This window comes from Loxodonta africana, chromosome 1, assembly GCF_030014295.1.
Source record: "Loxodonta africana isolate mLoxAfr1 chromosome 1, mLoxAfr1.hap2, whole genome shotgun sequence".
NCBI classification, from domain to species: domain Eukaryota; kingdom Metazoa; phylum Chordata; class Mammalia; order Proboscidea; family Elephantidae; genus Loxodonta; species Loxodonta africana.
The window spans coordinates 84,499,847-84,527,249 of NC_087342.1; the positions used below are offsets into that span (position 1 = coordinate 84,499,847).

The 27,403-nt window shown below is 37.5% G+C and overlaps 2 protein-coding genes across 2 annotated transcripts; both read right to left on the reverse strand.

Annotated features, from left to right (window-relative positions):
• Nucleotides 1-7,707: 7,707 nt before the first annotated feature.
• LOC135232779 (olfactory receptor 2W1-like) lies at nucleotides 7,708-8,649 on the reverse strand. Its single transcript, XM_064293784.1, has one exon. It carries the CDS (start codon nucleotides 8,647-8,649, stop codon nucleotides 7,708-7,710), a length of 942 nt encoding a protein of 313 aa, XP_064149854.1.
• A 16,338-nt stretch (nucleotides 8,650-24,987) lies between these two features.
• Nucleotides 24,988-26,186, reverse strand: LOC135232976 (olfactory receptor 2W1-like). Its single transcript, XM_064295662.1, has one exon. It carries the CDS (start codon nucleotides 26,184-26,186, stop codon nucleotides 25,239-25,241), a length of 948 nt encoding a protein of 315 aa, XP_064151732.1. The 3' UTR covers nucleotides 24,988-25,238.
• Nucleotides 26,187-27,403: the final 1,217 nt, after the last annotated feature.

The window sequence follows — 27,403 nt, forward strand, 5'->3', positions numbered from 1 at the left end:
TTGGAAGCAAGGATGGTGAGACTTTGTCTCAGTACTTTGGACATGTTATCAGGAGGGACATCATACTTGGTAAAGTAGAGGGTCAAGAAAAAGAGGAAGAATCCCCAGTGAGATATATTAACACTGGCTGCAACAACGGGCTCAAACATACCAATGATTGTGAGGATGGTGCAGGAGCAGGCAGTGTTTGCTCTGTTGTACACTGGGTCACTATGAGTCAGAACTGACGCCAGAACACCTAACAGCAACAACGTAGTTGTTTCATTGGATTATGGGTCTGTGCATCTCCTCACAGTGCCATTGTAGAAGTGCTATTATAATTTGTACAAGTGTCTTTCAAAGTCACAATTGAGTTTTAAAACTTTATAATTCAGAATATGAACACAGGTGTTAATTTCAAAAAATTCTGAAAAAAAGATTTGAGAAAAAGAACTTGTCGTGAATTTCAGTATAAAATTCAGTCATGGATAAACTCATACTACAACAGGATCCAAATCAAACCATTAATTAATGCACATAGAAAAAGACTCCGTCTCTTAATGTAAAATAATTTTTAGCATTTTCCTCCAAGAAAATAAGGGATGTTTGAACAAAGAAAACATGAGATAATATCATGAAAAGGCATTCTGAGGAAAAATAAATACATAAACACATATGACTCAGTGGCTGCAACAATGAGCTCAAGCATAACAACAATTGTGAGGATGGCGCAGGACCAGGCAGTGTTTCATCTGTGGTACATAGGGTCGCTGTGAGTCGAAATCAACTCGAGGGCACCAAAAACAACAACGAACACAGATGAAAATAATTTCAATCCTATTCTAATTAAGAAATGGAAGTTGAAAAGTTGAGTTTTTTGTTTTTTTCTCCTAACATGTTGGCATATATTTAAGTGATTGTTATAAAACGATATTGGTGCATATGTGAGAAAATGGCCAATGTCATAATCTGTGTAACCCAGTTGAATAATCTGTGTAGAGGCAGGTAAATTTTTTTTCTGGAAGGCAATTTGCTATTAACTTTCACAATTAAAAATGTATAAACCTTTTGAACCAACTTTCACTAATTTCATTTCTTGGAGTTTATCCTGCATGCATACTTACGTGACTTTCTAAAAATATATGTACAACACTATTTTCATACACAAAATTCAAAAACAACATTAATAATCATCATGAAGAAACTTCTTAACCAAATATTTTATACATTTAACAGACCTACACAAATAAACATGTACTCATATGGAAGCATGATCAAGATACATTGCTAATTAAAATGATAGATTGTGTGGCAGAGCATTGTACACAACGTATTTCATTTGTATGCTGTAACGGCATATTTTCCATGTACTTATAGAAACAACATTAATTTCTTTTGGGGGAATATGCCTTGGGTTAGGTGGGGTACATAGTTAACTTTCACTTCATGTTTTAATAACTTATCCTTGAACCTGCATTACTCAAAATAAATGTAAAAATTGAAAATAATAAAACAATTTATTTTGACTTTCCTACTTAGGTTTGACCATGAAAGAAAGGAAAGTGTACTTTTATATTATTTGCAAATCATTAATTGTATAACAAATTTGATGCATTGTTTATGATGCCTAGATTCTACCTTTGACTAAAGTATGTTACGTTCCACAACTTCAAAACTACCCAGCTCCCCAGATTTCTGATATCATAAAATTAAAAAAATGAAAATTATTACTTTATTAGTTCTTTGCAATCCCCAGGGAATTTAAAATCAAATGCAACCTGTTGCCATCGAGTAGATTTTGACTCATAGCGACCCTAAAGGACACTGTAGAGCTGCCCCATACGGTTTTCAAGAAGCAGCTGGTGAATTTGAACTGTGATTAGCAGCTGAGCTCTTAACCACTGCACCACCAGAAACAATTTAGTAGGTTAAAAATAAATGCAATTAAAAAAACAACAGATTAAGGAATTAAAGTGACTTTGAATTATACTCTTTATAGTTTTAGAACCTCATTTTAGTTGAAAAAACAAGGCATCATCTCTCCTAGATTATTTCATATTTTTTTGAATTTAAGTTTCAGTTTGTTGCATGTATACTACTTAAGCCACTTTCACACCAATGGCTTGCTCATAAATTAAGTTTATTTTGTCTTCTAAGAGAAAAAGACTAGGTTTTTTTTTTTTTTTAAGAATCTTTGATAATTCTTCATAAGATCATAGGTATAATGAAGGTAAACTACTAAGAAAAGCACTCAAGGGCTTTGATTTCCTGTATTTGCGCACATTTCCCCATGATTTCTACGTGAAAGTAAGATAAAATTTGACTTTCCTTTTTTGAGTGTTTGGCTTATTTACTCTTATGGATTTTATATTGTAAAGGCGTGAGAAAGGAAAAACAGAAGCACACTTGGGAATATTGAAGTACCAGATTATGCTTCTATCCATTGCTATTCACCTTTTCGGTAGTTCATCCCTACTCCCTGAGAAATTGAAAAATTTGTTTGACCATGCTGTCCCTCTCGACAACTAGGGGTGGGGGTACCATGGGGGGGGCACTAAAGGATTCTGAATAAAGAGACTACTATTTGTTGTTTAAAATCCAGGGAAGAGCAAGGGAGATTTTCACTCCAGCAATTATTTACAAAAGAGGAGTACAACCCGAAGGATCTCATTATAAAGTTGAACGGAATTACCAGTATTCATGATAGCACTTTCTCCACATCCCAAAGAATTGTGTCACTTGTTTTTAACTTCTCCCAATGCAGTTTGAAACTATTAAACATTTTGAATGAGTTTCATAATAGTTCACATAGCAAAATTACCCCTGGTGTGTTCTCTCTTAGAGAAAGACCATATAGAACTGATTATTATTCATAATGAAAGTGAATTAATTAAAACTCATTCTCATGTCTTCTTTCCTTTTCACATGCCAGGTAGTCATCAAACCAGCATTAGGAAATAACAAGATCATAAGAGACTTGCAATCATTCAGCGCCACTATCTAATAAGCCCTATCTCCAGTGTATGGTCAGCTTGTTAAATGGCAACAATGTCCCTCCAGAGAAGGCTGAACGGAAGGCTCTTGAATAATATTTTGCTGCATTGCAGCGTTTCTTAAAGAGATTTTCCTTTCCCTCAATTGTTATAGTCTGATTTAATTATTTTCTAATATAGTTAATATTTGTGTCCTGTTTAATAAATCTCTTCCCATTAAAAATTCACAAACACCATTAAAAGCCATATTGCTTTACCTTTCACATTTGTATCTGTGATCCATTTGAAATTGATTTTTGTATATGAAATCTATATATTTTTCCCCTCTGTGAATATCCATTTGATATGGAACCATGTTTTGAAAAGACCATCCTTTCCCTACAGCAATGCAGTGTCACTTTTTTTGTACACTGGCTGACTACATAAGTTTTAGGTCTGTTTCTAGAATATATTCTGCTCAGTTGATCACTTTGTTTATGCTTTATAAATTTAGTCATCATCAGGTTAAGGAAGTTTGTTTCTAAGTATTATTTTTCACTTTTTCGCTGTCAATGTCATGGATTTCAGTAATGGGATAAGGTGGCAATTGATTTTCAAATGTTAATCTACTTTAAATAGTTGAAGTAAACCCACTTGGTTGAAATGTGTTCTTTTTTTTCCTCTTTATTTCAGGATTTGATATACTAATGTTTTGTCAAGATTTTTTTTTGGCAGAAGTGCTTACTATTTAAATTTATTTATTTATTTTAAAATGATTTTTATTGTGCTTTAAGTGAAAGCTTACAAATCAAGTCAGCCTGTCACATATAAACTTATGTATACCTTACTACATACTCCCACTTACTCTCCCCCTAGTGAGTTAGCCTGCTCCCTCCTTCCAGTCTCTCCTTTCATGACCATTTTGCCAGTTTCTAACCCTCTCTACCCTCCCATCTCCCCTCCAGACAGGAGATGCCAACACGGTCTCAAGTGTCCACCTGATACAAGTAGCTCACTCTTCATCAGCATCTCTCTCCAACCCATTGTCCAGTTCCTTCCATGTCTGATGAGTTGTCTTTGGGAATGGTTCCTGTCCTGGGCCAACAGAAGGTTTGGGGACCATGACCACCGGGATTCTTCTAGTCTCAGTCAGTCCATTAAGTCTGGTCTTTTTATGAGAATTTGGGGTCCGTATCCTACCGTTCTCCTGCTCCCTCAGGGGTTCTCTGTTGTGCTCCCTGTCAGGGCAGTCATCAGTTGTGGCTGGGCACCATCTAGTTCTTCTGGTCTCAGGATGATGTCTCTAGTTCATGTGGCCCTTTCTGTTTCTTGGGCTCATAGTTATTGTGTGACCTTGGAGCTCTTCATTCTCCTTTGGTCCAGGTGGGTTGAGACCAATTAATGCATCTTAGATGGATGCTTGTTAGCATTTAAGACCCCAGTCGCCACACTTCAAAGTGGGATGCAGAGTGTTTTCTTAATAGAATTTATTTTGCCAATTGTCTTAGAAGTCCCCTTAAGCCATAGTCCCCAAACCCCTGCCCTCGCTCCACTGACCTTCGAATCATTCAGTTTATCCCAGAAACTTCTTTGCTTTTGGTCCAGCCCAGTTGAGCTGACCTTCCCTGTGTTGAGTATTGTCCTTCCCTTCACCTAAAGTAGTTCTTATCTACTATCTAATCAGTAAATAACCCTCTCCCACCCTCCCTCCCTCCTCTCTTAACCACAAAAGAATGTGTTCTTCTCAGTTTGTAGTATTTCTCAAGATCTTATAATAGTGGTCTTATACAATATTTGTCCTTTTGCTTCTGACTCATTTCACTCAGCATAATGCCTTCCAGGTTCCTCCATGTTATGAAATGTTTCACAGATTTGTCACTGTTCTTTATCGATGCGTAGTATTCCATTGTGTGAAGATACCACGATTTATTTAACCATTCATCCGTTGATGGACACCTTGGTTGCTTCCACCTTTTGCTATTGTAAACACTGCTGCAATAAACATGGGTGTGCGTATATCTGTTCATGTAAAGGCTCTTATTTCTCTAAGGTATATTCTGAGGAGTGGGATTTCTGGGTTGTATGGTAGTTCTACTTCTAACTTTTTAAGAAAACACCAGATAGATTTCCAAAGTGGTTCTACCATTTTACATTCCCACCAGCAGTATATAAGAGTTCCAATCTCTCTGCAGCCCACCCAACATTTATTATTTTGTGTTTTTTGGATTAATGCCAGCCTTGTTGGAGTGAGATGGAATCTCATCGGAGTTTTAATTTGCATTTCTCTAATGGCTACTGATCGAGAGCATTTTCTCTTGTATCTGTTAGCTGCCTGAATATCTTCTTGAGTGAAGTGCGTGTTCATATGCTTTGCCCAATTTTTGATTGGGTTGTTTGTCTTTTTGTGGTTGAGTTTTAAGAGAATCATGTACATTTTAGAGATCAGGCGCTGGTCAGAGATGTCATAGCTGAAAATTTTTTCCCAATCTGTAGGTGGTCTTTTTACTCTTCTGGTGAAGCCTTCAGATGAGCATAGGTGTTTGATTTTTAGGAGCTCCCAGTTATCTGGTTTCTCTTCGATATTTTTAGTAATGTTTTGTATTCAGTTTATGCCTTGTATTAGGGCTCCTAATGTTATCCCTATTTTTTCTTCCATGATCTTTATCGTTTTAGTCTTTAGGTTTAGGTCTTTGATCCACTTGGAGTTAGTTTTTGTGCATGGTGTGAGGTATGGGTCCTGTTTCATTTTTTTGCAGATGGATATCCAGTTATGCCAGCACCATTTGTTAAAAAGACTATCTTTTCCCCAATTAACTGACACTGGGCCTTTGTCAAATATCAGCTGCTCATATGTGGATGGATTGATATCAGGGTTGACTTTTTAACATTATAGTCATATTATTCTTATTATCCAACTTATTACTACGCTTGATTTTGATAACATTAACTCCAGAAAACCTTGATTCATGCATATAATAGCTCCAATAGAAATATATTTTAGTGAAGTCATTTGGTATATGTAATGGATTGAATTGTGTTCCCCCAAAACATGTGTCAACTTGGTTAGGCCACGTGTGGTTGATCTTGATTTTGTGATTTTCCTATGCATTATAAATCATAACCTCTGCCTGTGGTTCAAGAGGATTAGGGAGGGATGCAACACCCTTACTCAGGCCACATCCCTGATCCAATGTAAAAGGATTTTCCTAGGGCGTGGCCTGTGCCACTTTTTATTTCTCAAGAGATAAAATGAAAGGGAAATAAGGAGAGAGTTGGGGACATCATAGCACCAAGAAAACAGCACCGAGAGCAAAGCGTGTCCTTTGGACCTGAGATCCCTGTGCCTGAGATGCTCCCAGACCAATAGAAGACTGATGACAAAGAACTTCTTCCAGAGCCAACAGAGAGAGAAAGCATTGCCCTGGAGCCAGCACCCTGAATTTGGACTTGTAGCCCACTAGACTGAGAGAAAATAAACTTCTCTTTGTTAAAGCCATCCATTTGTGGTATTTCTGTTATATGGATGACCGAGACAGTCTATATATGAGGGTTATTTTAAAGTAGGTGAGATGGCAGGAGTATCTGAGACCTGCACAAAAATGATTTAATCTTAATAGGAAGAGATTTGTCAGTCATAGGTAAAAATTTAAACTTTGAACATTGAATTTATATGTTTTTGTTACATGATAATGACAGTATAAAGATTTTTGTTGTAGCTGTTAGGTGCCATTGAGTCGTTCCAATTCATAGTGACCTTATGTACAACAGAACAAAACACTGCCCCATCCTGCTCCATCCTCACAGTGGTTGGTATGATTGAACCCATTTTTGCAGCGACTAAGTCAATCCATCTCGTTGAGAGTCTTCCTGTTTTTCTGCTGACCCTTTACTTTAGCAAGCATGTTCTTCTCCTGGGACTGCTCCCTCCTAATAACAAGTCTAAAGTATGTAAGATGAAGTCTCCCCATCCTCCTTTCTAAGGAGCATTCTGGCCATACTTCTTCCAAGAGACATTTATTCATTCTTCTGGCAGTACACACCTATATCCCATAACCATTATTGTAGAGTAAATTCCAACTCATAGTTACACTATAGGGCAGAGTAGAACTAACTTCCTCTTAGGGTTTTCAAGTAGTGACTGATGGGTTCCAGCTGCCAAACTTTGTTTGGTGGACGATCTCTTAACCACTGTGCCACCAGGGCTCCTGGCAGTTCATGGTATAGTCAATATTTAGTAAACAATAATTTCAATCAAACTTTTGTAGAATGCTCCTCTCCCTCCCCATTAACACAACCCTTGGGCTCCATGGAACCTGCTTTATAGCCACAGCTGTAGACAAATTGTCAGAGATGATAACCAGTGACATTGAAATATATTTTTATCTTTTTTAAGATTCAATAGTTGACAATGAGGGATATAGAGTCTAAAATACTATAAGCAAAATGTTTAGGTATTTTTCTCTCTCTCTCAGGTGATGCCTACAAAATAACTACTCCATAACTAAAGGCTGTTGTTGGATACTGGTGGTTCTGACTCAGACTCCATGTGACAAAGTAGGACTGCCTCAGAGGGTTTTCTAAGCTGTAATCGTTATGGAAGAAGATCACCAGGTCGTTTTCCCTTATAGTTGCTGGGTGGAATCAAACCATCAACCTTTCATTTAGCAGTTGAACTCTTAACCATTGTGCCACCAGGGCTCCTAATCTGAAACAGACTGAACCAATTTATGTACTGGAAGCTTTGGATAGAAAGTTGTTAGTGTCCTGTTATTTCTACAGAACCTTTTCCAATGAGCCTCTTCATGGCTCCCTTGAACTCCTTATTCCTTAGTGTATAGATCAGTGGGTTTAAACTGGGGGTAACAATGGCATAAAAGATACTGAGAAGTTTACCCTCATACTGAGATGGACTGTTTCCTGGTTGTATGTACATGTAGATAACGGTCCCATAGAAGATGGATACCACAAAGAGATGGGAAGAACACGTCCCAAAAGCTTTTTGCCTTCCTGTTACAGATTTAATTTTGAGTACAGCTATGGCAATGAAGCCATACGAAACTAGAATGAGAAGAAGTGGTGCAAGGAAAATAAAAAAACATGATGCAAATAAAGTTTCCTCCACGGCTGTGGTGTTTACACATGCAATCTTGACTATAGCAGAGATTTCACGAAAATAGTGATCCAGATGGTGGTTTCCACATCGAGGGAGGCTCATGGCATAAGGGGAAAGGATCATGCAATTAGTGATCCCAATTCCCCAAGTTATGGCCACCAGGCCTTGACAGAGCTGGGGGTTCATTATGGTCATATAGTGTAGAGGTTTGCAGACAGCATTGAACCGGTCATAAGACATCACAGCTAGAAGCATACATTCAACTGTGAATAGTGCCACACTAGCGAAAAGTTGAAAGGCACAGCCACCAAAGGTTATTTTCTTGTCTTTACCCCAGACATTGACCAACATCTGTGGGACTATATTTGTGGTGTAAGAGAGATCCAAGATGGCCAAATTTCTAAGGAAAAAGTACATGGGGGTTTGGAGACGTTCATCCAATAATGGCAGGAGGATGATGGCTGTATTTCGCATCAAGGCAACGGTGTAGAAGAAAAAGACAAACCCAGGGATGATCACCTCCAGCTGAGGCTGTCCAGAGAATCCAAGGAGTATAAATCCACCAAAGTAACTTTCATTGATCATTTTTTCCTGTTTCTTAATATCAGCTGTGAAAATATGAGCATGTTGGAAGATATAGTGAATATATTTATAAACTGTAGTATACTTCGCTAGGAAAAATTACATAACAAAGTCTCATTATCAATTTATTATTTTGTCTGTTTATTCAGTTAGGTCTAAAATTTATTTCCAAGGCATTTTCCTATAAGGTCCATACTCTTAATCACTTTCATGTTTAGAAATATGTTTTTGTCTACTTCTATGCCAAGGCAAAAATCTTCAAAATTCTCATAGGAAAATCTTGAGGAAAATGCCTGGGTGAAACTAGATGAACTTCTCTTTTATTGATAAGGATTCTGAGAAAGGGGGTGGGAAACTATAACAAATTATTATGTCTTCATCAAAGGGTTCATAGAAAATACAGATTCTATGACTCTTGTTATGCCCTTTTTCTAATACTTAAGCTGCGTTAAGTTCAATCCTTCTATCCGCATTCACTCTGTTATTTAAATGTTCTTCCTTATATTTTCACATTCAAACTCTTCCCTTTCATTTCAAAACTTGTATTTCTAGATATTATCTGCTTTTCCAATCCCCAGAATCAGCAACCTAACTCTCTCATTGCAAATGCTGTCTTTCCATCTGCACTTTTTTTTTTCTAAGTGTACTTTAGATGAAGGTTTACAGAACTAATTTCTCATCAAACAGAACACACACATTGTTCTATGACATTGGCTAACAATCCACATGTCAACACTCTCCCTTCTCAACCCTGGGTTCCCCATTGCCAGCTTTCCTGTTCCCTCCTGTCTTCCAGTCCCTGTCCCAGGGCTGATGCACCTCTTCAGTCTTGTTTTGTTCCACGGGTCTGTTCAATCTTTGGCTGAGGGTGAACCTCAGTAGTGACCTCATTACTGAGCTGCAAGGGTCTTCAGGTGCCATACTCTCAGGGTTTCTCCAGTCTCTGTCAGGCCAGCAAGTCTGGCCTTTTTTTCTGAGTTAGAATTTTGTTCTACATTTTTCTCCAGCTCTGTCAGGAGCCCTCTATTGTGATCCCTGTTGGAGCAGTCAGTGGTGATAGCTGGGCACCATCTAGTTGTACTGGACTCAGTCTGGTGGAGGCTGTGGCAGATGTGGTCCATTAGTCCTTTGGACTAATCTTTCCCTTGTGTTTTTAGTTTTCTTCATTCTTCCTTGCTCCCGAAGGGGTGAGACCAGTGGAGTATCCTAGATGGCTGCTCACAGGCGTTTAAGACCCCAGATGCTACTCACCAAAGTAGAATGTAGAACATTTTCTCTATAAACTATGATATGCCAATTGAGCTGGATTTTCCCTGAGATCATGCTCCCCACAGCCCTCAGCCCAGCAATTTGTTTCCTCAGGGAGTTTGGATGTGTCTGTGGAGCTACCATAACCTTGGCTTGCAAAGGTTGTGCTGGCTTCCCCAGTATTGTGTACTGTCTTACCCCTCACCAAAGTTAACTTATCTATTGTCTACTAAGTGTTTTTCCATCCTCACCCCTCCCCTCCATCATAACCATCAAAGATTGTTTCTTTTTGTATGTAAACCTTTTAATGAGATTTTATAGTAGTGGTCTCCTACAATATTTGTCCTTTTGTGATTGACTTACTTCACTCAGCATAATGCCCTCCAGATTCATCCATGTTAGGAGATGTTTCCCAGATTCATCTTTGTTCTTCATCATCGCATAATACTCCATTGTGTGCATGTACCACAGTTTGTTTATCCATTCATCTGTTGATGGGCATCTAGGTTGTTTCCATCTTTCTGCTATTGTGAACAATGCTGCAGTGAACATGGGTGTGCATATATTTATTCATGTGATGACTCTTAAGTCTCTAGGATATATTCCTAGGAGTGAGATTGCTGGACCATATGGTATTTCTATTTCTAGCTTTCTAAGAAAGTGCCGTATAGTTTTCCAAAATGGTTGTATCATTTTGCATTCCCACTAGCAGTGCATAAGAGTTCTGATCTCCCTGCAGCCTCTGCAACATTTGTTATTTCCTGTTTTATGGATTCGTGCCAGTAATGCCAGGGTGAGATGGTATGTCACTGTGGCTTTGATTTGCATGTCTCTAATTTTCCATGTGCACTTTTGATTTCAACTCGTTCATCTTCTATGGGGAGTCCCTGGGTGGTGCAAAAGGTTAATGGGCTTAGCTGCCAAGCACAAGTTGGTTTGGAACCATTCAGTGGTGCCTGGGAAGAAAGGCCTGGACATCTCCTTCTGAAAACTCATCCACTGAAAACTCTTCAGAGCACAGTTCTACTCTGATTAACAGAGGATCACCATGAGTTGAATTCAAGTTGATGTCTACTTTTTTTTTCCCCCATCTCCTACGGAGTAGTTCTTTTTAACAGTTTATCCATTTCTTATAGTCAGTCTCCAATAATCTAATCATTTTTTTCCCTTTCCCTCAGTCTACACGAACACAGACACTAGTTTTAGAAACCTTGCATTGAAAATGTCAAACCTTTTCAGAAGGGGAAGCGTATTATTTTTATGTTTATAACCCTGATGATTTTCCTCAGAATTAGTACACAAAAACTGTTTGATAAACATGTAATATTTGTTAAAAGAAACTTTGAGAACAATATTTCTTTCCCTTTATATCTAAAGTAAGTAGTATCTCTTTTCAAAAATCCGTTCCCAATACTCAACTATAAATGGTCTCTCAAGCACATAAATGTGTTCCTGGTTTCCAAACCAGTGTCTCTTCTAAATTACTCTTCTGTTTGACTTCTCTGCAGCAGACTGATTCTTTCAGTATTGAAGCAACCCTCTGCCTTCATACGTACTTCTTTTTAGTGAGCTTATCACTAGTATTTTCTCCACTGCACTTTCCATTCCTTTCCTTCTTCTACCCTATGTCCATCTCCGAAGTTCTCTAATTAGATATAATGTCCTTCCTTTCTAACTCATTTCCTCTACTACTGTGGCTTCAGTTACTAATTTTACATGTAACTAACCATTATATTTCTTCTGACCCACTCTTCTTTTGTAGCTATAGATTTACAATCTTAGCTAATTGCTGGGCATTTCCACTAGATTTTCCAACGGTAATCTCCCACATCACATATACACAAAATTGAGTTAATTACATTTTATGTCTTAAAACAAGTTTTTCATAACCCTTTCACACACTTATAAAATTTTTATTCATATAGATGTTTTGAAAAACACCTCCTAGGCTCATAATAAATGTTCGTTAAAATGAATTCATGAATTTGTTTGGCAGAAACTAAAAACACAACTACAGTCATTTTCATTTCAGATCTACACTTCATTAGAAATCAAGCTGGGATGATTTCCATTTTCCCAAACTTTGAAAGAAGGAAAATTGGCATAAAATCTAAAAAGTTTTGTGCAAAAAAAATAAAAAGGGTGAAAGTTTACAGAGCAAATTAGTTTCTCATTAAAAAATTTGTGCACAAATTGTTCTGTGACATTGGTTGCAATCCCTGCAATGTATCAACATGTTCCCCTTTCTGTTTCCATCTTGGGGTCTCCATCCAATGTTCCAGTTTTCTTGTCCTTTCCTGCTTTCTCATCTTTGCTTTTGGGCAGGTGTTGCCCATTTCTTCTCATTTACTTAATTGATCTAAGAAGTATGTTCCTCATGTGTGTTATTGTTTGTTTTATAGGCCTGTCTAATCTTTGGCTCAAAGGTGTACCTTGGGAGTGATTTAAGTTCTGAATTGGAAGGGTGTCTGGGGACAATAGTCTTGGGGGTTCCTCCAGTCTGCCAGACCAATAAATCTGGCCTTTTTTCTGAATTTGAATTTTGTTCTACAATTTTCCCCACTCTGTTTGGGACCCTCTATTGTGATTCCTCTCAGAGTAGCTGGTGGTGGTAGCCAGGCACTATCTAGTTCTGGGCTCAGGCTGGTGGAGGCTGTGATTCATGTAGTACGTTAGTCCCTGGGCCTAATTTTTTTCTTGTATATTTGGTGTTCTTCTTCCTACTTTCCTCAGGACCGGATGGGACCAAAAGAAGTTATCTTAGATGGCCTCTCTCTGGCTTTTAAGACCCCAGATGCTCTCACTAAAGTAGGATGTAGAATATTTTCTTTATGAACTATGGCATGACACTTGATAGCCCCAAATTTTATACAATTTTCTGTTTGAATTTGAGAATCCTATAAAATACTTTCAAGACAACATAATTTCTTCCCCCACTTACCCTGTTAAGCTTAGTGGGCTCTTCTGTGCTGATGATTTAGTGAAGGATTATTCTGGAGAAAAAAACAAGTCTAACTTTTCTGAAGTAAAAAATGCTTCCTCTTCTTTGTACCTAACCAAGACTGAGAATGCAGTTCTTCATTACTTATGCCATTTCTCCCTCTTGTCATTGGAATCCTACATGACTGTGACAGTAGGTAGTCCCTGCCTCTCATCTCTCACCGTCATGGGCCCACCTAAAAAGAATCCTCCTATTTATATGATTCTGTAGGGAAACATCTTCAATATGAAAGATAAGTAATTTTCCCTAAACAACAATGATGAAATATGTTGAGTCTGGGAACACCTTTGGGACAGTCGGTTATATCATTACAATTAATGTGAATTGTAAAATTACAGGGATAGAAAAAATTCTAAAAATCTCCCAGAAAAAATGTTATGAATTGCCATAGATAACTGACCTCTCAATTTGTGTGAAAATTAAAATAATCATGATTGTTGCTGTGTACCATGAACACACATAGTTACCATTGAGTCATTTCTGACTCATGGCAACCCCATGTGTGCCAGAATAGAACTACTTCATAGGGTTTTCAAAGGCTGATTTTCTGGAAGGAGATCACCAGGCCTTTCTTCTGAAGTGTCCCTCTTGTCATTGGGACCCTACATGATTGTGGCAGCCAACCTGAAATCAGCAGCCAAGTGGGTTCAGTGTTTGTACCACCTAGAAACTCTGATTTTTATTATAAATTATGTTAATATGAGTTAAACAGTTACAATAGTGTTTTACAAGTCACAATACATTTTTATATTTTCTTTCATCAATAAAATACTTTTATGAGGTAGGTATCTTTATTCTCTTTCATATGAAAGAGCACTGTATGTCTAGAAGCTATAGATTATCACAACGTCATGCAGGTAATGGACTGTACAGGTGAGGCATGCAAACCTACATATAATAATGGTTCCAAGTTTTATTTTTTCTAGTGCATGTACTTATTTATAATCTAAGCTTTCAAATACATTTTCATAACAATGAAATTCTTGGTTTCTGCAAAGAAGGCACCTTTAGCAGTAGGTGCACCCCATAGTGGTATACCAGAGACACTGCTACAGAGGGGAAAGGTGGGGGAGTTGTGGTATAATTGATAAACTTATGGAAAAAAAAAAGTATTATTTAACAATTTGCCCCTTATCATATAGATCATGTCAAAAAATACATGAGACCCTTTTGAGAACATACTGCTCATACATGTTTTTGTTAGCTGTTATTGAGTTGGGCCTGGACTCATGGCAACCCCATGCACAATGGAAGGAAATGCTGCCCGGTCCGGACAGTTGTGATCCACAGGGCTTTCATTGGCTGATTTTTGAAAGTAGCTCCCCAGCCTTTCTTCTTAGTATGTCTTAGCCTGGAATCTTCTTGGAAACCTGTTCAGCATCATAGCAACACAGAAGCCTCCTGACAGATGGGGGTGACTGCATATAACATTCATTGGCTGGGAGTCGAACCTGGGTCTCTCACTTGGAAGAGGAGAAGTCTACCACTAAACTATAACTGTCCCTGCTCAATCAAATATACCTTTGTGATTGCCATTTTATAAATACATGTTCCTCCCCACAAAATTTTGGCACTTTGAGTTGTGGAATAGCTTTAGTAATGCGATCAGAGAATGCAAGCCTTGACAATGATCCTAAGATTATTTAAAATGACATGTTAAATTTCTACTTAATGTGAAAAATCATTACTTTCCCTTTTGTTTTGAGAAATCACCTCAAAACAACAAGGAAAACAAACAAGCATAAAATGCAAACTTCATTAAAGTAGCCGGCCTCTGAAACAGAGTTTCCCAAATAGAAAATAGAAAAATATTTTGAAAGAATTGAAGGTGAAGCAGTGTGGGCTGATACAGAAAGAAAATGCTCATTGTGGTAAATAGTTTCAAGATCTTTTCTCTTTGAATGCAGCCTGGGAATAAATCAACTGGCCCTCGTTAAAGCAGAAGGACCAGGGGATGGAGAATATCAATGGAAGAGCACTTAGACCTGATTTGACTTCTAGGATAAGCTAACAAGAAACCACAGAGGTAAGGTGTATCTGAAGGATGTGTTAGATCGTTGAAAAGAAGCATTACTAGACCTAGAATCGACCTAGGAAATCTCAGTTAACTGTATGTAAAAAAGCTAAAAGAACTCACTTGGACACATATGCCTGGGTAAGAAGGAGCATTCTTATGGCTTAAAACATGGACTTGGCTCTTCCCCAACATAAATTTTCCAAAATTAATTGTCCCAGGAAAGAAATATCAACTCACATAAATATGAGTAATCAAAAACAAATGAGTTCCACGTAATAATAATCTTAATAAGAGGCATGAAAGAATCAGAAAAGAAACACGTAGCAAACACTCACCTTATCTTATAATGTTATGCAGGTGATGAGGATTGAGAAGATTAAAAAAGAAAAACATAAGGAAATAACTAACTCTATGAGGCCAAAAAACACAACATAAAGACAAGAACTCATAGAAGATATGGAGACAGAATGAGATGAACCATAATGTAGTGTAGTTTAACGTAGTATAGCTCAGGAGAAGAAACAGAAGAAAAAGAAAACAGAATTAAAACCAAATTTAAGAAGGAAAAAGAAAATACACACAGCTGAAGACAAGATTAAAAGATTGAATAAAATGAAAATGAAATGAACAAAAGTATGAGAAAAGTAAGAAAATTATAGTTATTAAAGTTTATCAAATAGATTAAATAGATGTATACTTGGAGTTTATGTGCAAATATAATTAAGACAAATGAAAGAAGACATCAGTTTATGAACTGAAAAAAGATCATTTTGAACCTACCAGTCATCTGGGGGAGGAATACTATGATATGTACTAAGGAAAACGACAGGACAAAGTTGTGTTTACTCCAGAAAAGCAAGGTTAACATTTGAAATTCAGGCAATATTATTCACCACATTGAAGCAATAAAATTCAATAAAATCGGGAAAAAATAGTCATCTGATCACCTCTGTAGAGGAAGGAAAAGTGTTTGATAAAATTCAGTTCCTGTTTATGAAAGTGAATGCTCAGCACTTGAAATAGGGGGAAAATGTCCTTAACGCAAACCTATAACAAATCATTAAACTCAAAGGTGAAATACGGAAAGTTTTCCTCCTGAGTGTGTGATAGAGAAAAAGATGACCACTGTCACCACTTCTAGTCAGTATTGTACTGGGGAACTTGATTAATGCAATAAGGAAATAAACAAATAAATAAACTTAAAAAGAAAAGCATTAGAAAGGAAAAAATACATTGTTATTATATGTAGACGATGTGATAGAATACACATATTATTGTTATTATTAGGTGCCTTTGATTTGGTTATGACTGATAGTGACCCTGTGTACAACAAAATGGAACACTGCCTGGTCCTGAACCATCCTCACAATTGTTGCCATGTTTGAGCTGACTGTTGCAGCCACTGAGTCAATTCATCTTATCAAGGGTTTTCCTCTTTTTCGCTGACCCTCTGTTTTATCAAGCATGATGTCTTTCTCCAGGGACTGGTCCCTTCTGACAACTTACCCAAAGTACTGAGACGGAGTCTCACCATCCTTGCTTCTAAGGAGCATTCTGGCTGTATTTCTTCCAAGACAGATTTGTTTGTTCTTCTGGGAGTTCATGGTATATTCAATATTTTTCCACAACACCATAATTTGAAGCCATCGATTCTTCTTTCGTCTTCTCTATTCATTGTCCAGCTTTCACATGTATATGAGGTGATTGAAAATACCATGACTTGGGTCAGACACACCTTAGTCCTCAAAATGATGTCTTTATTTTTTAACACATTAAAGAGGTTTTTTGAAGCAGATTTGCCAAATACAACATGTCATTTTATTTCTTGACTGCTGCTTCCATGGGTGTTGATTGTGGATGCAAGTAAAATGAAGTCCTTGACAACGTCAACATTTTCTTCGTTTATCATGCTCTTGCCTATTGGTCGATTTGTGAGAATTTTTGTTTTCTTTGTGTTGAGGTGTAATCCATACTGAAGACTGTAGTCTTTGATCTTCATCTGTAAGGGCCTCAAGTCCTCTTTACTTTCAGCTAGTCTTCAGCATATTGCAGGTTGTTAATGAGCCTCCCTCTAATCCTGATGCCACATTCTCTTTCATATAGTCCAGCTTCTAGGATTATTTTTTCAGCATAAAGACTGGTTAAATTCTTTTAGACTGTGGATGTATTCTTTTAGATTATGTATGTAAATATGGTTAATTCTTTTAGATTTTGGTAAAAGAGGGAACTTTACTAATTTTATGAGTCCAACATATCCTAGATACTAAAACCTGGAAAGTACATTAGAAGAATGGAATAATGAATCTAATTCACATCAGATTCAAAGCAAAGCAGAGAAAACTCATATGGTCTTCTCAATACATGGAGAAAAGTGTTTGACAAAAGTTAATATTTATTCATGATAAAACATTCCATCAGTCTAAGAATGTAAGGAATCTAAGGAATATATATCTGACAAAAAATGGTGTTAGGATTGAATTGTATCCCCCCAAAATACGTGTTGTAAATACTAACCCCTATAGCCATGGATGTAATCTCATTCGGGAACAGAGTTTTCTTTATCATGGTAAGGAGGTCATATCAGTGTGGAGTATGTTTTAAGCCAATCACTTTTCAGTTACAAAAGCAGCAGATTAGGTATAGAAGCAAGGAAACACAGATGGGGAAAAAAATGCCACATGGAGATCACCAAAGAACAAAAGAAGAGAAGCTGAAAGACAAAAGGATTTTCCCCCAGAGTGGACAGAGAGAACCTTCCCCCAGAGCCAGCACTCTGAAACCAGACTTCTAGCGACCTAAACTGTGAGAAAATAAATTTCTGTTAAAGCCACCCACTTGTGTTATTCTGTTATAGCAGCACTAGATGACTAAGGACAAGTGCCAACATAAAACCTATCACATTCATTATACAGTAATAATGAAATAAAGAAACCTCTGTTTGATATTAGGAATAAGAAGATAAGGATACTCCCAGTTACTACTTCTCATCATTACTGGTCTAGTTAGTGCAGTAAGTTAAGAGAAACAAAAGTTATATAAATTGAAAAGAAAAAAAACCAAAACTTATTTTTCACAGATAACATTGTTGCATATGTCAAAACAAAACAAAATAAACACACACACACACAAACAGATACACAAAACACATTGCCATCGAATCAACTACTACTTATAACGATCCTATAGGACAGAGTAGAACTACTCCACAGGGATTTGAAGGCTGAAAACCTTTACGGAAGCAGACTGCCACATCTTTCTCCTGCAGAGCTGCTGGTGGGTTCTAACCACTGACCTTTCAGTTAGCAGCCAAGTGCTTTAACCACTGTGCCACCAGGCAGACAACCTAAAATAATCTATAAATAAATTGTTAGAATTACTTAAGTATGTTTGCCAAAATCTGAATACAAGGTTAATATATGAAATTAATTTTATAATTATTTTATATTCTACCAACAGTCAAAATTGAAATTAAAAAATTTAAAGATACAATTTGTAATAGAATAAAAATGGATCAAATATCTAGGAGTAAATCTCACAAAAATAGATTTGAGATATCTAAACAGAAAATTATAACATTGTTAAGACAAATTGAGTGGGCTTAAGGGAAGAGAAGAGTCCCTGAATAATGCCAACAGTCATGGGCTCAGCTGCTAACTGAATTGTTGGGTGTTGGTGTCTACCTAGAGGTACCTTGGAAGAAAGATCTGGTGATCACCTTCTGAAATATCAGCCCCTGAAACCCCTATAGGGCACGGTTTTACCTTGACACACATGGGGACACCATGAGTCAGAGTTGACTCAACTCGACTCAATGGCAACATTTTTTTTTTTTGTGTGGATCTAGAGCACATAAATCCTTCATAATATTAAAAACAAAATAGTAAAAATTGGCAAAAAGTTGAACAGGTGTATCTCAAAGAAGAAACACAAATGGTCAAAATGTTTTTAAAATGATGGTAATTTTTATTGATATTCACAAAAACTGAAATCATCATGCACTTCAACTAGGTTGGCTAATATTTTTAAATATTTGACCGAATCAAATATTGATGAAGATGTGGAGCAACAGAAACTCATAGTGATGGCCAGCATGTAATCTGGTACAACTGCTTCAGAAAATGTTGACAGTATTTTAAAAAGCTGAGTACAGTTACTGAGGATGGCGATATATCTCTGTCTATTTAACCAATTACCTATCTACCCATCTGTCCATCCGTCCATCCATCCGTCCGTCTGTCCATCCGTCCATCCAACCATCCATCTCTCTCTCTCTCATCTGTATCTTGAGAGAAATACAGGCAGAATGAGCCAAAATGCATCCATAAAAATGACCAAAACAGTATTTTCTTAAGTGCCAAAAACTAAAAAAAAACCTGTAATATTCATGAGCAGTAGAATAGATAAATTATGTTTGAAATATTGCAGCAGTAGAAATGAGTGAAGTGCAAAAATACTCAATACATGGATAAATCTTAAAAAAGTGTGATGTTATTTGAAAGAAGCCAGACAAAACAGGAACCACTTACATAAAACTTCAAAAACATCAAAAAGTTATACTATATTATTTAGAGATCACATCTGTAAAGCAAAAAAAAATGAAATCTAAATATGTAAGTATAATGCTTACTGTTGAGTGGAGAGGATGGAGCACTTTGGGATTCTCTGAGTAAATTTTTCTAATACTTGAACCAGGTGGGTGTTAAGCAAAAAAAGAAAAAAAAAAAAAAAAAACCCATTGCTGTCAAGTCGATTTCGACTCATAGGTGGATGTTACATCAGTGTATTTAACTGTAATTTGTCAAGCTGTACACTCATGTTCTTTGAATCTGAAAAATTCTATTTTATATATGTATTTATATATATCTTCCTCTCTTCTGTTTTCTTTGCTCTATTTCTTAAACACTTATTCTTTGCATGTGGAATTCCAAAAACATGGAGTTTTTAACAGTTCTAAAAGTACTAAATACATACTCAGAATACTAAATGTCTCTCTACCATAGACATTTCAGAACAACTGAGAGTATTGCCATCATCTGGGAAGCTGGGATGAAATGAAAAGACACTACAGAGCTTAAAAAATTATAAGCATCTCAGAGTTCATGACGCTTCAAACAGCTATTGATAAATTTTTACTTTAACTTCTCCAGTGGGAACATCTAGACTTCAGAATTCTCTCAAATTCATGTTTTTCACATTCTAGAGCTACAACAAGAACAAAATACAATATTCCTAATTTTTTGCTTTATTTAAGCTTCCAGCTTTCACGAAAGAGGGGGTATGAGAAATAGAATGACTCATTCTGGGATTTTGTGTTGTGAATGAAAATTTATGACAGTGTAATTACCACAATATGGAGTAAGAGATGGAGCAAGAAAAAAATAATATTGGATACTACACCAGAAAGGTAAAGGCCTTGTTTCTTAATTTCATTTTAAGATTGCTTATTGCTGATGTATAGAAACCCAACTGATTTTTGTGTGTTGACCTTGTATCCTGCCATTTGCTGAATTCATTTATTAGCTCTAGTAGCTTTCTCTTGGATTCTTTAGGAGTCTTTTATTTATAGGATCCTATTTCATCATCTGCCAGGCGCTACTTGGAAACTCTATGGGGCAGTTCTACTCTGTCCTATAGGGTCGCTATGAGTCAGAATCGACTCCACGGCACTGGGCTAGGTTTTTTTTTTTTTTTTTTTAATCGTCTGTGAAAAGGGATAGTAGTTTTACTTCTTCCTGCCTGACTTACTTTTTCTTTTTTTGCCGATTTTCTCTGGATAAAACTTCCAGCACAATATTTAATAACAGTGGTGAACAGCAGGCATCCTTGTCTTATTCCTGACCTTAACGGGGTATCATGGATTCAATTGTGTCCACCCAAAATATGTATCAACTGTGGTTATCCTCCATTTTGAGATTGATATTATTTTCCTGTATGTTGTAAATCCTAATCTCTGCCTGTGGTTAATGAGGCAAGATTGATCATAGTGAAGAGCACTAGGATGGGGTGTAACATCCTTGCTCAGGTCACACCTCTGATGCAATGTAAAAGGAGTTTCCCTGGGGCATGGCCAGCACTACCTTTTATAGTACAAGACATAAAAGGAAAGAGAGATGTGGGCAGAGAATGCGGGAACTCACACCACCAAGAAAGGAGAGCCAGGAGCAGAGCTCATGCTTTGGACCTGGGGTTCCTGTGCAGCGAAATTCCTAGTCCACAGGAAGATTGATTAGAAGGATCTTCCTCCAGAGCTTACAGTGAGAGAAAGCCTTCCCCTGGAGCTGACACCCTGAATTTGGACCTCTAGCCCAGTAGGCAGTGAGACGATAAATTTCTCTTTGTTAAAGCCATCCACTTGTGGTATTTATTATAGCAGCACAAGATGACTAAGACAGAATTTGGTGTTGAGAGAGTGGGGTGCTGCTCTTAAAAGATACCTAAAACGTGGAAGCAGCTTTGGAGCTGTGAATGCATAGAGGACTCAGAAGGAAGGGAGGAGAACTGTTAACACCAGAGATGGCACAGATGGTAAAAAGCAGCAGCAAAGAATAGGCAGCAGCAGAACCAGGAGAACAGTGTGAGATGGCATTGGAGCCAACCCATTGAGCGCGAGAGCTGAGTACCTTTGCACAGGAGGCTTCCTGGCAGAGTGGGGTGCCTCCAGGCACTTATTGGTGAAGTTACAGAGCTTTGGAACACTTGCACCAGCAGGACAGGTGAGGCCCAAGGGCTGAGAGGCCAAGAAATCAGGAAGCAGAAACTGAAGAGACAGGGAACACAGGAAGCTGAGCTGTCACAGTCTCAAAGGGTATGGCCTCAATATCTGGGGTTTCAAAGGGTGGAGCCATGGCCTCTGGTGTTCCTAGGAGTGGAGTTACCACTCAGAGGGACTCAGATAATGTCGGGCCTAAAGCCAAGAGAGCAGAGTTGTTGTCCCAGTGGGCCTGGAAGGAGGAGCTGAAGCCCAGGGCCAAGGGGCCTCCACTCAGAATCTAGAGAGTATGGCCAATACCTAAAGTCTGAAGGGCAGGACCATTGTGTAAATTGTCTCAGAGAAAAGAGGATTCTTTTCAAAGCCTTGAGGGCTAATGTAATGTGTTCTGCTAACTTGCTTGGTACCTGTTATGCCTTCTTTCCCTCCAATTTCTCCCATTTGCAGTGGAGAGGTCTAGCTTGTGCCTGTTCTGCCACTGTACTTTGAAAGTAGATAACTTGTATTCTAGATTTCACAAATGAAGAGGAATTTTTTGAATTTTGGACTTGGAGTCAATTTAAGACTTTTGCTATGATGTGATGGGGTGAATATATTTTACATGTGGCAAGGACATTAATTTTGGGTGGAGTGTCATGGATTGAACTGTGTTCCCACAAAATATGTCAGTTTTGTTAGGCCGTGCTTCCCAGTATTTTGTGTTTGTCCTCCATTTTGTGATTGATGTAACTTCACTGTACATTGTAAATCCTTATCTCTGCCTGTGATTAATGAGGCTAGATTGGATCACCTTGGAGAAGATTAGGGTGGGATGTAATACCCTTGCCCAGGTCACACCCCTGATCCAAGATAAAGGGAGTTTCTCTGGGGTATGGTCTACACCACCTTTTATCTTACAAGAGATAAAAGGAAAGAGAGATGTAAGCAGAGAGTGGGGACCTCACAGCACCAAGAAGGTAGTGCTGGGAGAAGAGAGCATCCTTTGGACCCAGGGTTCCTGCACAGAGAAGCTCTAAGTCCAGGGTAAGATTGATGAGAAGGACCTTTCTCCAGAGCCGACAGAAAGAGAAAGCCATCCCCTGGAGCAGGTGGCCTGAACTGGGACTTCTAGCCTACTAGATTGTGAGAAAATAAATTTCTTTCTGCGAAAGCCATCCACTTGAATTATTTCTGTTATAGCAGAACTAGATGACTAAGACAAGGAAAGCACTTGGTCTTCGGCCATTGAATTTGATGTTGTCTGTGGGTTTTTCATAAATACTCTTTCTCAGATTGAGCAATTTACTTTCTATTCCTATCTTACTGAACAATTTTATTAGAAAATGTGTTGGATTTTGTTAAAAGCCTTCTCTGCATCAATTAAGAAGACTGTGTGCTTCTTTTCCTTTGTTCTATTAATGTGGTGTATTAAATGAGGTGATTTTCTAGTGTTGAACCATCCTTGCATTCCTGGGATAAATCCCCCTTGATCATAACGTACAATCCTTTTTTTTCCCATAATTTATTTTATTTTTGTTGTTGTCGTTGAGAATATACACAGCATAAAAATTCAACAATTTCTACATGTACAGTTCAGTGACATTGATTTCATTCTTCAAGTTGTGCGATCATTTTTTGTTTTTCCTTCCCATTAATATAAACTCACTGCCACCTAAGTTTCCAACTAAACTTTTGAGTTGCTGATGTCAATTTGATCCCATAAAGATAGTTCTTAAAAGAGCACAATGCTCAAGGCAGACATTCTTTAATAGTAAAACAAGATTATTGTTTGGTTTTTAGAAGTCTTTAAGGGTATTTTGGTTTAAAGTTTATCTCACAGCAATAGTTTTAGGGGTTCATCCAGCATCCATGGCTCCAAAAAGGCTGGATTCCATGAGAATTTGAAATTCTGTACTGCATTTTCACCATTTTGATCAAAGATTCTTCTATAGAGTCTTTGATCAAAATGTTCAGTAATGGTTGCAGGGTATCATCCAGTTCTGGTCTAGTGGCAGAGGAGATGGTTGTTCATGGAGGCAATTAACCACAGATTCCATTCCTTCCTCGTGTTCCTGACTCTCCTTCTTCTGTTTCTCCAGGTAAATAGAGACCAATTGTTGTTACTTAGATGGCCACTTGCAAACTTTTAAGACCCCAGGCACTATGCAAAGAACTAGGAGACAGCGCCAAAGCTTTAAACATGATAATAGGCCAATTACCTGGGATGTCCCATTAAACCATGATCAAAAACCTCCAAACTGAGAAACCAAAACCCTTGAGGTGATTGCTTGTGCATAAGCAGCTTCAGAAGCTGCACCTTTTTGTTATTGTTGTTGTAAATATATCTATACAATTTTTATATGCTTTTGAACTCAATTTGCTAGTATTTTGTTGAGGATTTTTGTATCTATGTTCATAAGTGATATCGGTCTGTAGTTTTCTTTTTGTGTGGTATCTTTTCCTGGCTTTGGTATCAGAGTAATGCTAGCCTCACAGAGTGAGTTATGAAGTGTTCCTACCTGTTCTGTGTTTTGGAAAAGTATAAGAAGGATTGGAATCACTTCTGTAAATGTCTGGTAGAATTCCCTATCTGGTCCCAGACTTCTTTGCTGCGAGGTTTTTGATTACTGATTCCATTTCTCCACTTGTTCTAGTTCTGTCGAGATCTTCTATTTTCATTTTAAGTCAAGGTAGGAAGCTTATGTATTTCTAGAAATTTTTCCATTTAATCTAAAATATCTAATTTGTTGGCATGCAATTGTCCGTAGTATTCTCTCATCTTCTTAATTTCTGTAAGGCCAGTTGTAATGTCCCCACTTTCATTTCTGATGTTATATATTTGTATCTTCTCTCTTTTTTCTTTGTTAGTATAACTAACCCGTAAAACCCAAAGGTTTGTCAAATTTATTAATCTTTTAAAAAACCAGCTTCTGATTTCACTGATTCTCTCAATTGTCTTTAAATTCCCGATTTCATTTACCTTTGCTTTGATCTTTGTTTTCTCCTTCTTTCTCTTGCTGCTGTGAACAACAGTTTGATGGTTCCTCAAAAAGTTAAACACACATCACCATGTGATCCAGCAATTCCACTCTTAGGTATAAACCCAAAAGTACTAAAGGCAGACATGCACAGAGACACTTATACACCAGTGTTCATGGTAACACTATTCAGAATGTCTTTACCAGTGACATTGACCAATATCTGTGGCACTGTATTTGTGGTATAACGTATTCCTGGAAATGGGTGAAGTAAAGCCGTTGTATCTTAAAACAGTGTGCTATAAGAACAGCTTTTTGCTTCATTGAATGTATGACAATGACATTTAGTTAGCATAATGAAAGGAGAGTATTAGAGTTAAATTGATCAACTTCGATATAACTGGGATAATAAAAAATCCAAAAGAACCAGGGGATCAATGAAAGTTATTTTTAATGTTGGCACCACAGTTATAATTTAATTTTAAATATGGGTTTTTGTACACATGTCAGCGTGTATTAATTATTCAATAAATGTATTGAATTTTATTGTATTTTTTTCTGAGAATTTTCCTTCACTTACTTGATGATTACAAAATATGTCTTCTACATTTAATGGTGGAAAGGGTGGATTTTCACTTTGGAGTTTGGTGGGAAAAAAAATCAGGGTCCTATTGTGTCCATGGAAGGCTTTTCTTTTCCAATCAGCCTTTTCATGGCCCCCTTGAACTCTTTATTCCTTAGTGTGTAGATCAATGGATTCAAGCTGGGGGTAACAATGGAATAAAAGATACTGAGAAGTTTACCCTCATCCTGATTTGGACTATTTCCTGGTTGTATGTACATGTAGATTAGAGTCCCATAGAAGATGAATACCACAATGAGATGGGAAGAACAAGTTCCCAATGCTTTTTGTCTCCCTGTTGCAGATTTGATCTTGAGTACGGTTACAGCAATGAAGCCATATGAGACCAGAATGAGAAGAAGAGGAACAAGAGCTATAACAAGGCATGCAAGAAATGTGGCTACCTCCATGGCTGTGGTATCCACACATGCAACCTTCAGCATGGCAGATATTTCACAAAAAAAGTGGTCTAGGTTGTGGTTTCCACATCGAGGAAGACTCATGGCATAGGGGGAAAGGATCATGCAACTAATAACACTAACTAACCAGGCCATGGCCACCAGGCCCTGGCAGAGTTGTGAGTTCATTATGGCTGTATAGTGCAGAGGCTTGCAGACAGCACTGAACCTGTCATAAGACATTACAGCTAGAAGGATACATTCAACTATGCAGAGTGTGACAGCATTGAAAAGCTGAAAGGCACAGCCACCAAAGGTTATTCTCTTGTCTTTACCCCAGGTATTGACCAACATCTGTGGGACTATATTTGTGGTGTAACAGAGATCCAAGATGGCCAAATTTCTAAGGAAGAAGTACATGGGAGTTTGGAGATGGTCATCTAGGAAAGAGAGCAGGATGATGGCCATATTTCCCATCAAGGCAATGGTGTAGAAGAAAAAGACAATCCCAGAGATGATCATCTCCAGTTGAGGGTGCTCTGTGAATCCAAGGAGTATAAATCCATTGAAGTAGCTCTCATTGATCATTCTTTTTCTTTTAAAAATAGCCATTCTGAAGATGGAATAATCAACATTTTGGAGGCCACAGTGAGTATATTCATGAACTTTAATGCCAAACTAAACTCAAGCATTATATTCAAGGGATTTTTTTTTTTTTTTACTATCAAACATATGTAAACATTTATTTCATCATCTAGATAAAACTTTAAGCTATGGTAGTAAGAATTATGAATTATCCAATTTTTTTTGAATATCAATTGAAAAGTTCAAAGCATGTTATAATGGAAAGAATGTAAAAAAGTAGATATCTGTATCAATCACTATAGTATGTAAAAGGGAACTCTGTTAAATTTAATTTCATTAAATGTCTTCTAATGTGACTGGCTCTATACTGGAAGCATTTCCTCCAATAACATAGCAGCTGAGTGTGTTTAAGAATGTAGAATTCAAATCAGTAACTTGTCATTTGATCTTTTTTATTATAATTATTTTATGTATCACTCTACTAAGGAACGAAGCCCCATTAATATTGAATAAAAAGAAGGGAATAGCTTCCAATACTGTCTGATCATAAAAGCTTCCTGGAGTTATTTTCAAAAATAGAGATGCCTGTAACCTCTCTTGGAAAGTTCTATTTTCTTGGTTAATTTATTGATTGTTTGATTGGGTGGAAGATTGGCATAAGGAATCATTCTTACCCTATCTATACACAACAGAAAGAAGGACAGCAATTTTGACCTGCACCCCTCGCTACATTATGGTATACATTTGCCATGTCAAAAACCAAAACCATTGCCTTTTGCTATGGAGTTGTCGCTGACTCATAGCAACCCTGTAGGATAGAGTAGAACTTCCCGGTAGGGTTTCCAAGGCTGTGAACTTTATGGGGGAAGACTGCCACATCTTTCTTCTGAGGAGCAGCTGGTAGGTTCCAACTACCTTTCGGTTAGCAGCCCAGTGCTTAACCACTGCACCACCAGGACTCCTTCATTTGCCAAAGAATTTCAAAAATATGTATCTGCACCTTGGCGACAGGATATCCTAGAATGAGGGAAAACATAATAGTATCACTTAAATCAGCATCATTTTGTACCTTGTCACTTTATTCTAGCTAGCACCAAAACTTACACCCAAGACTTTTTTTTTCTCCTCCAGGGCTGTTTTCTTTACCAATGTGCACAGATAACATCCCAACCTCTTTCAGAAACGCATTTCTCATCTAGTTATCTATTTAGGGCAATGAG

Coding starts and splice junctions, on each gene's coding strand:
- LOC135232779 (XM_064293784.1), bottom strand. CDS start 8,649: ATGATCAATGAAAGTTACTTTGGTGGATTTATACTCCTTGGATTCTCT.
- LOC135232976 (XM_064295662.1), bottom strand. CDS start 26,186: ATGATCAATGAGAGCTACTTCAATGGATTTATACTCCTTGGATTCACA.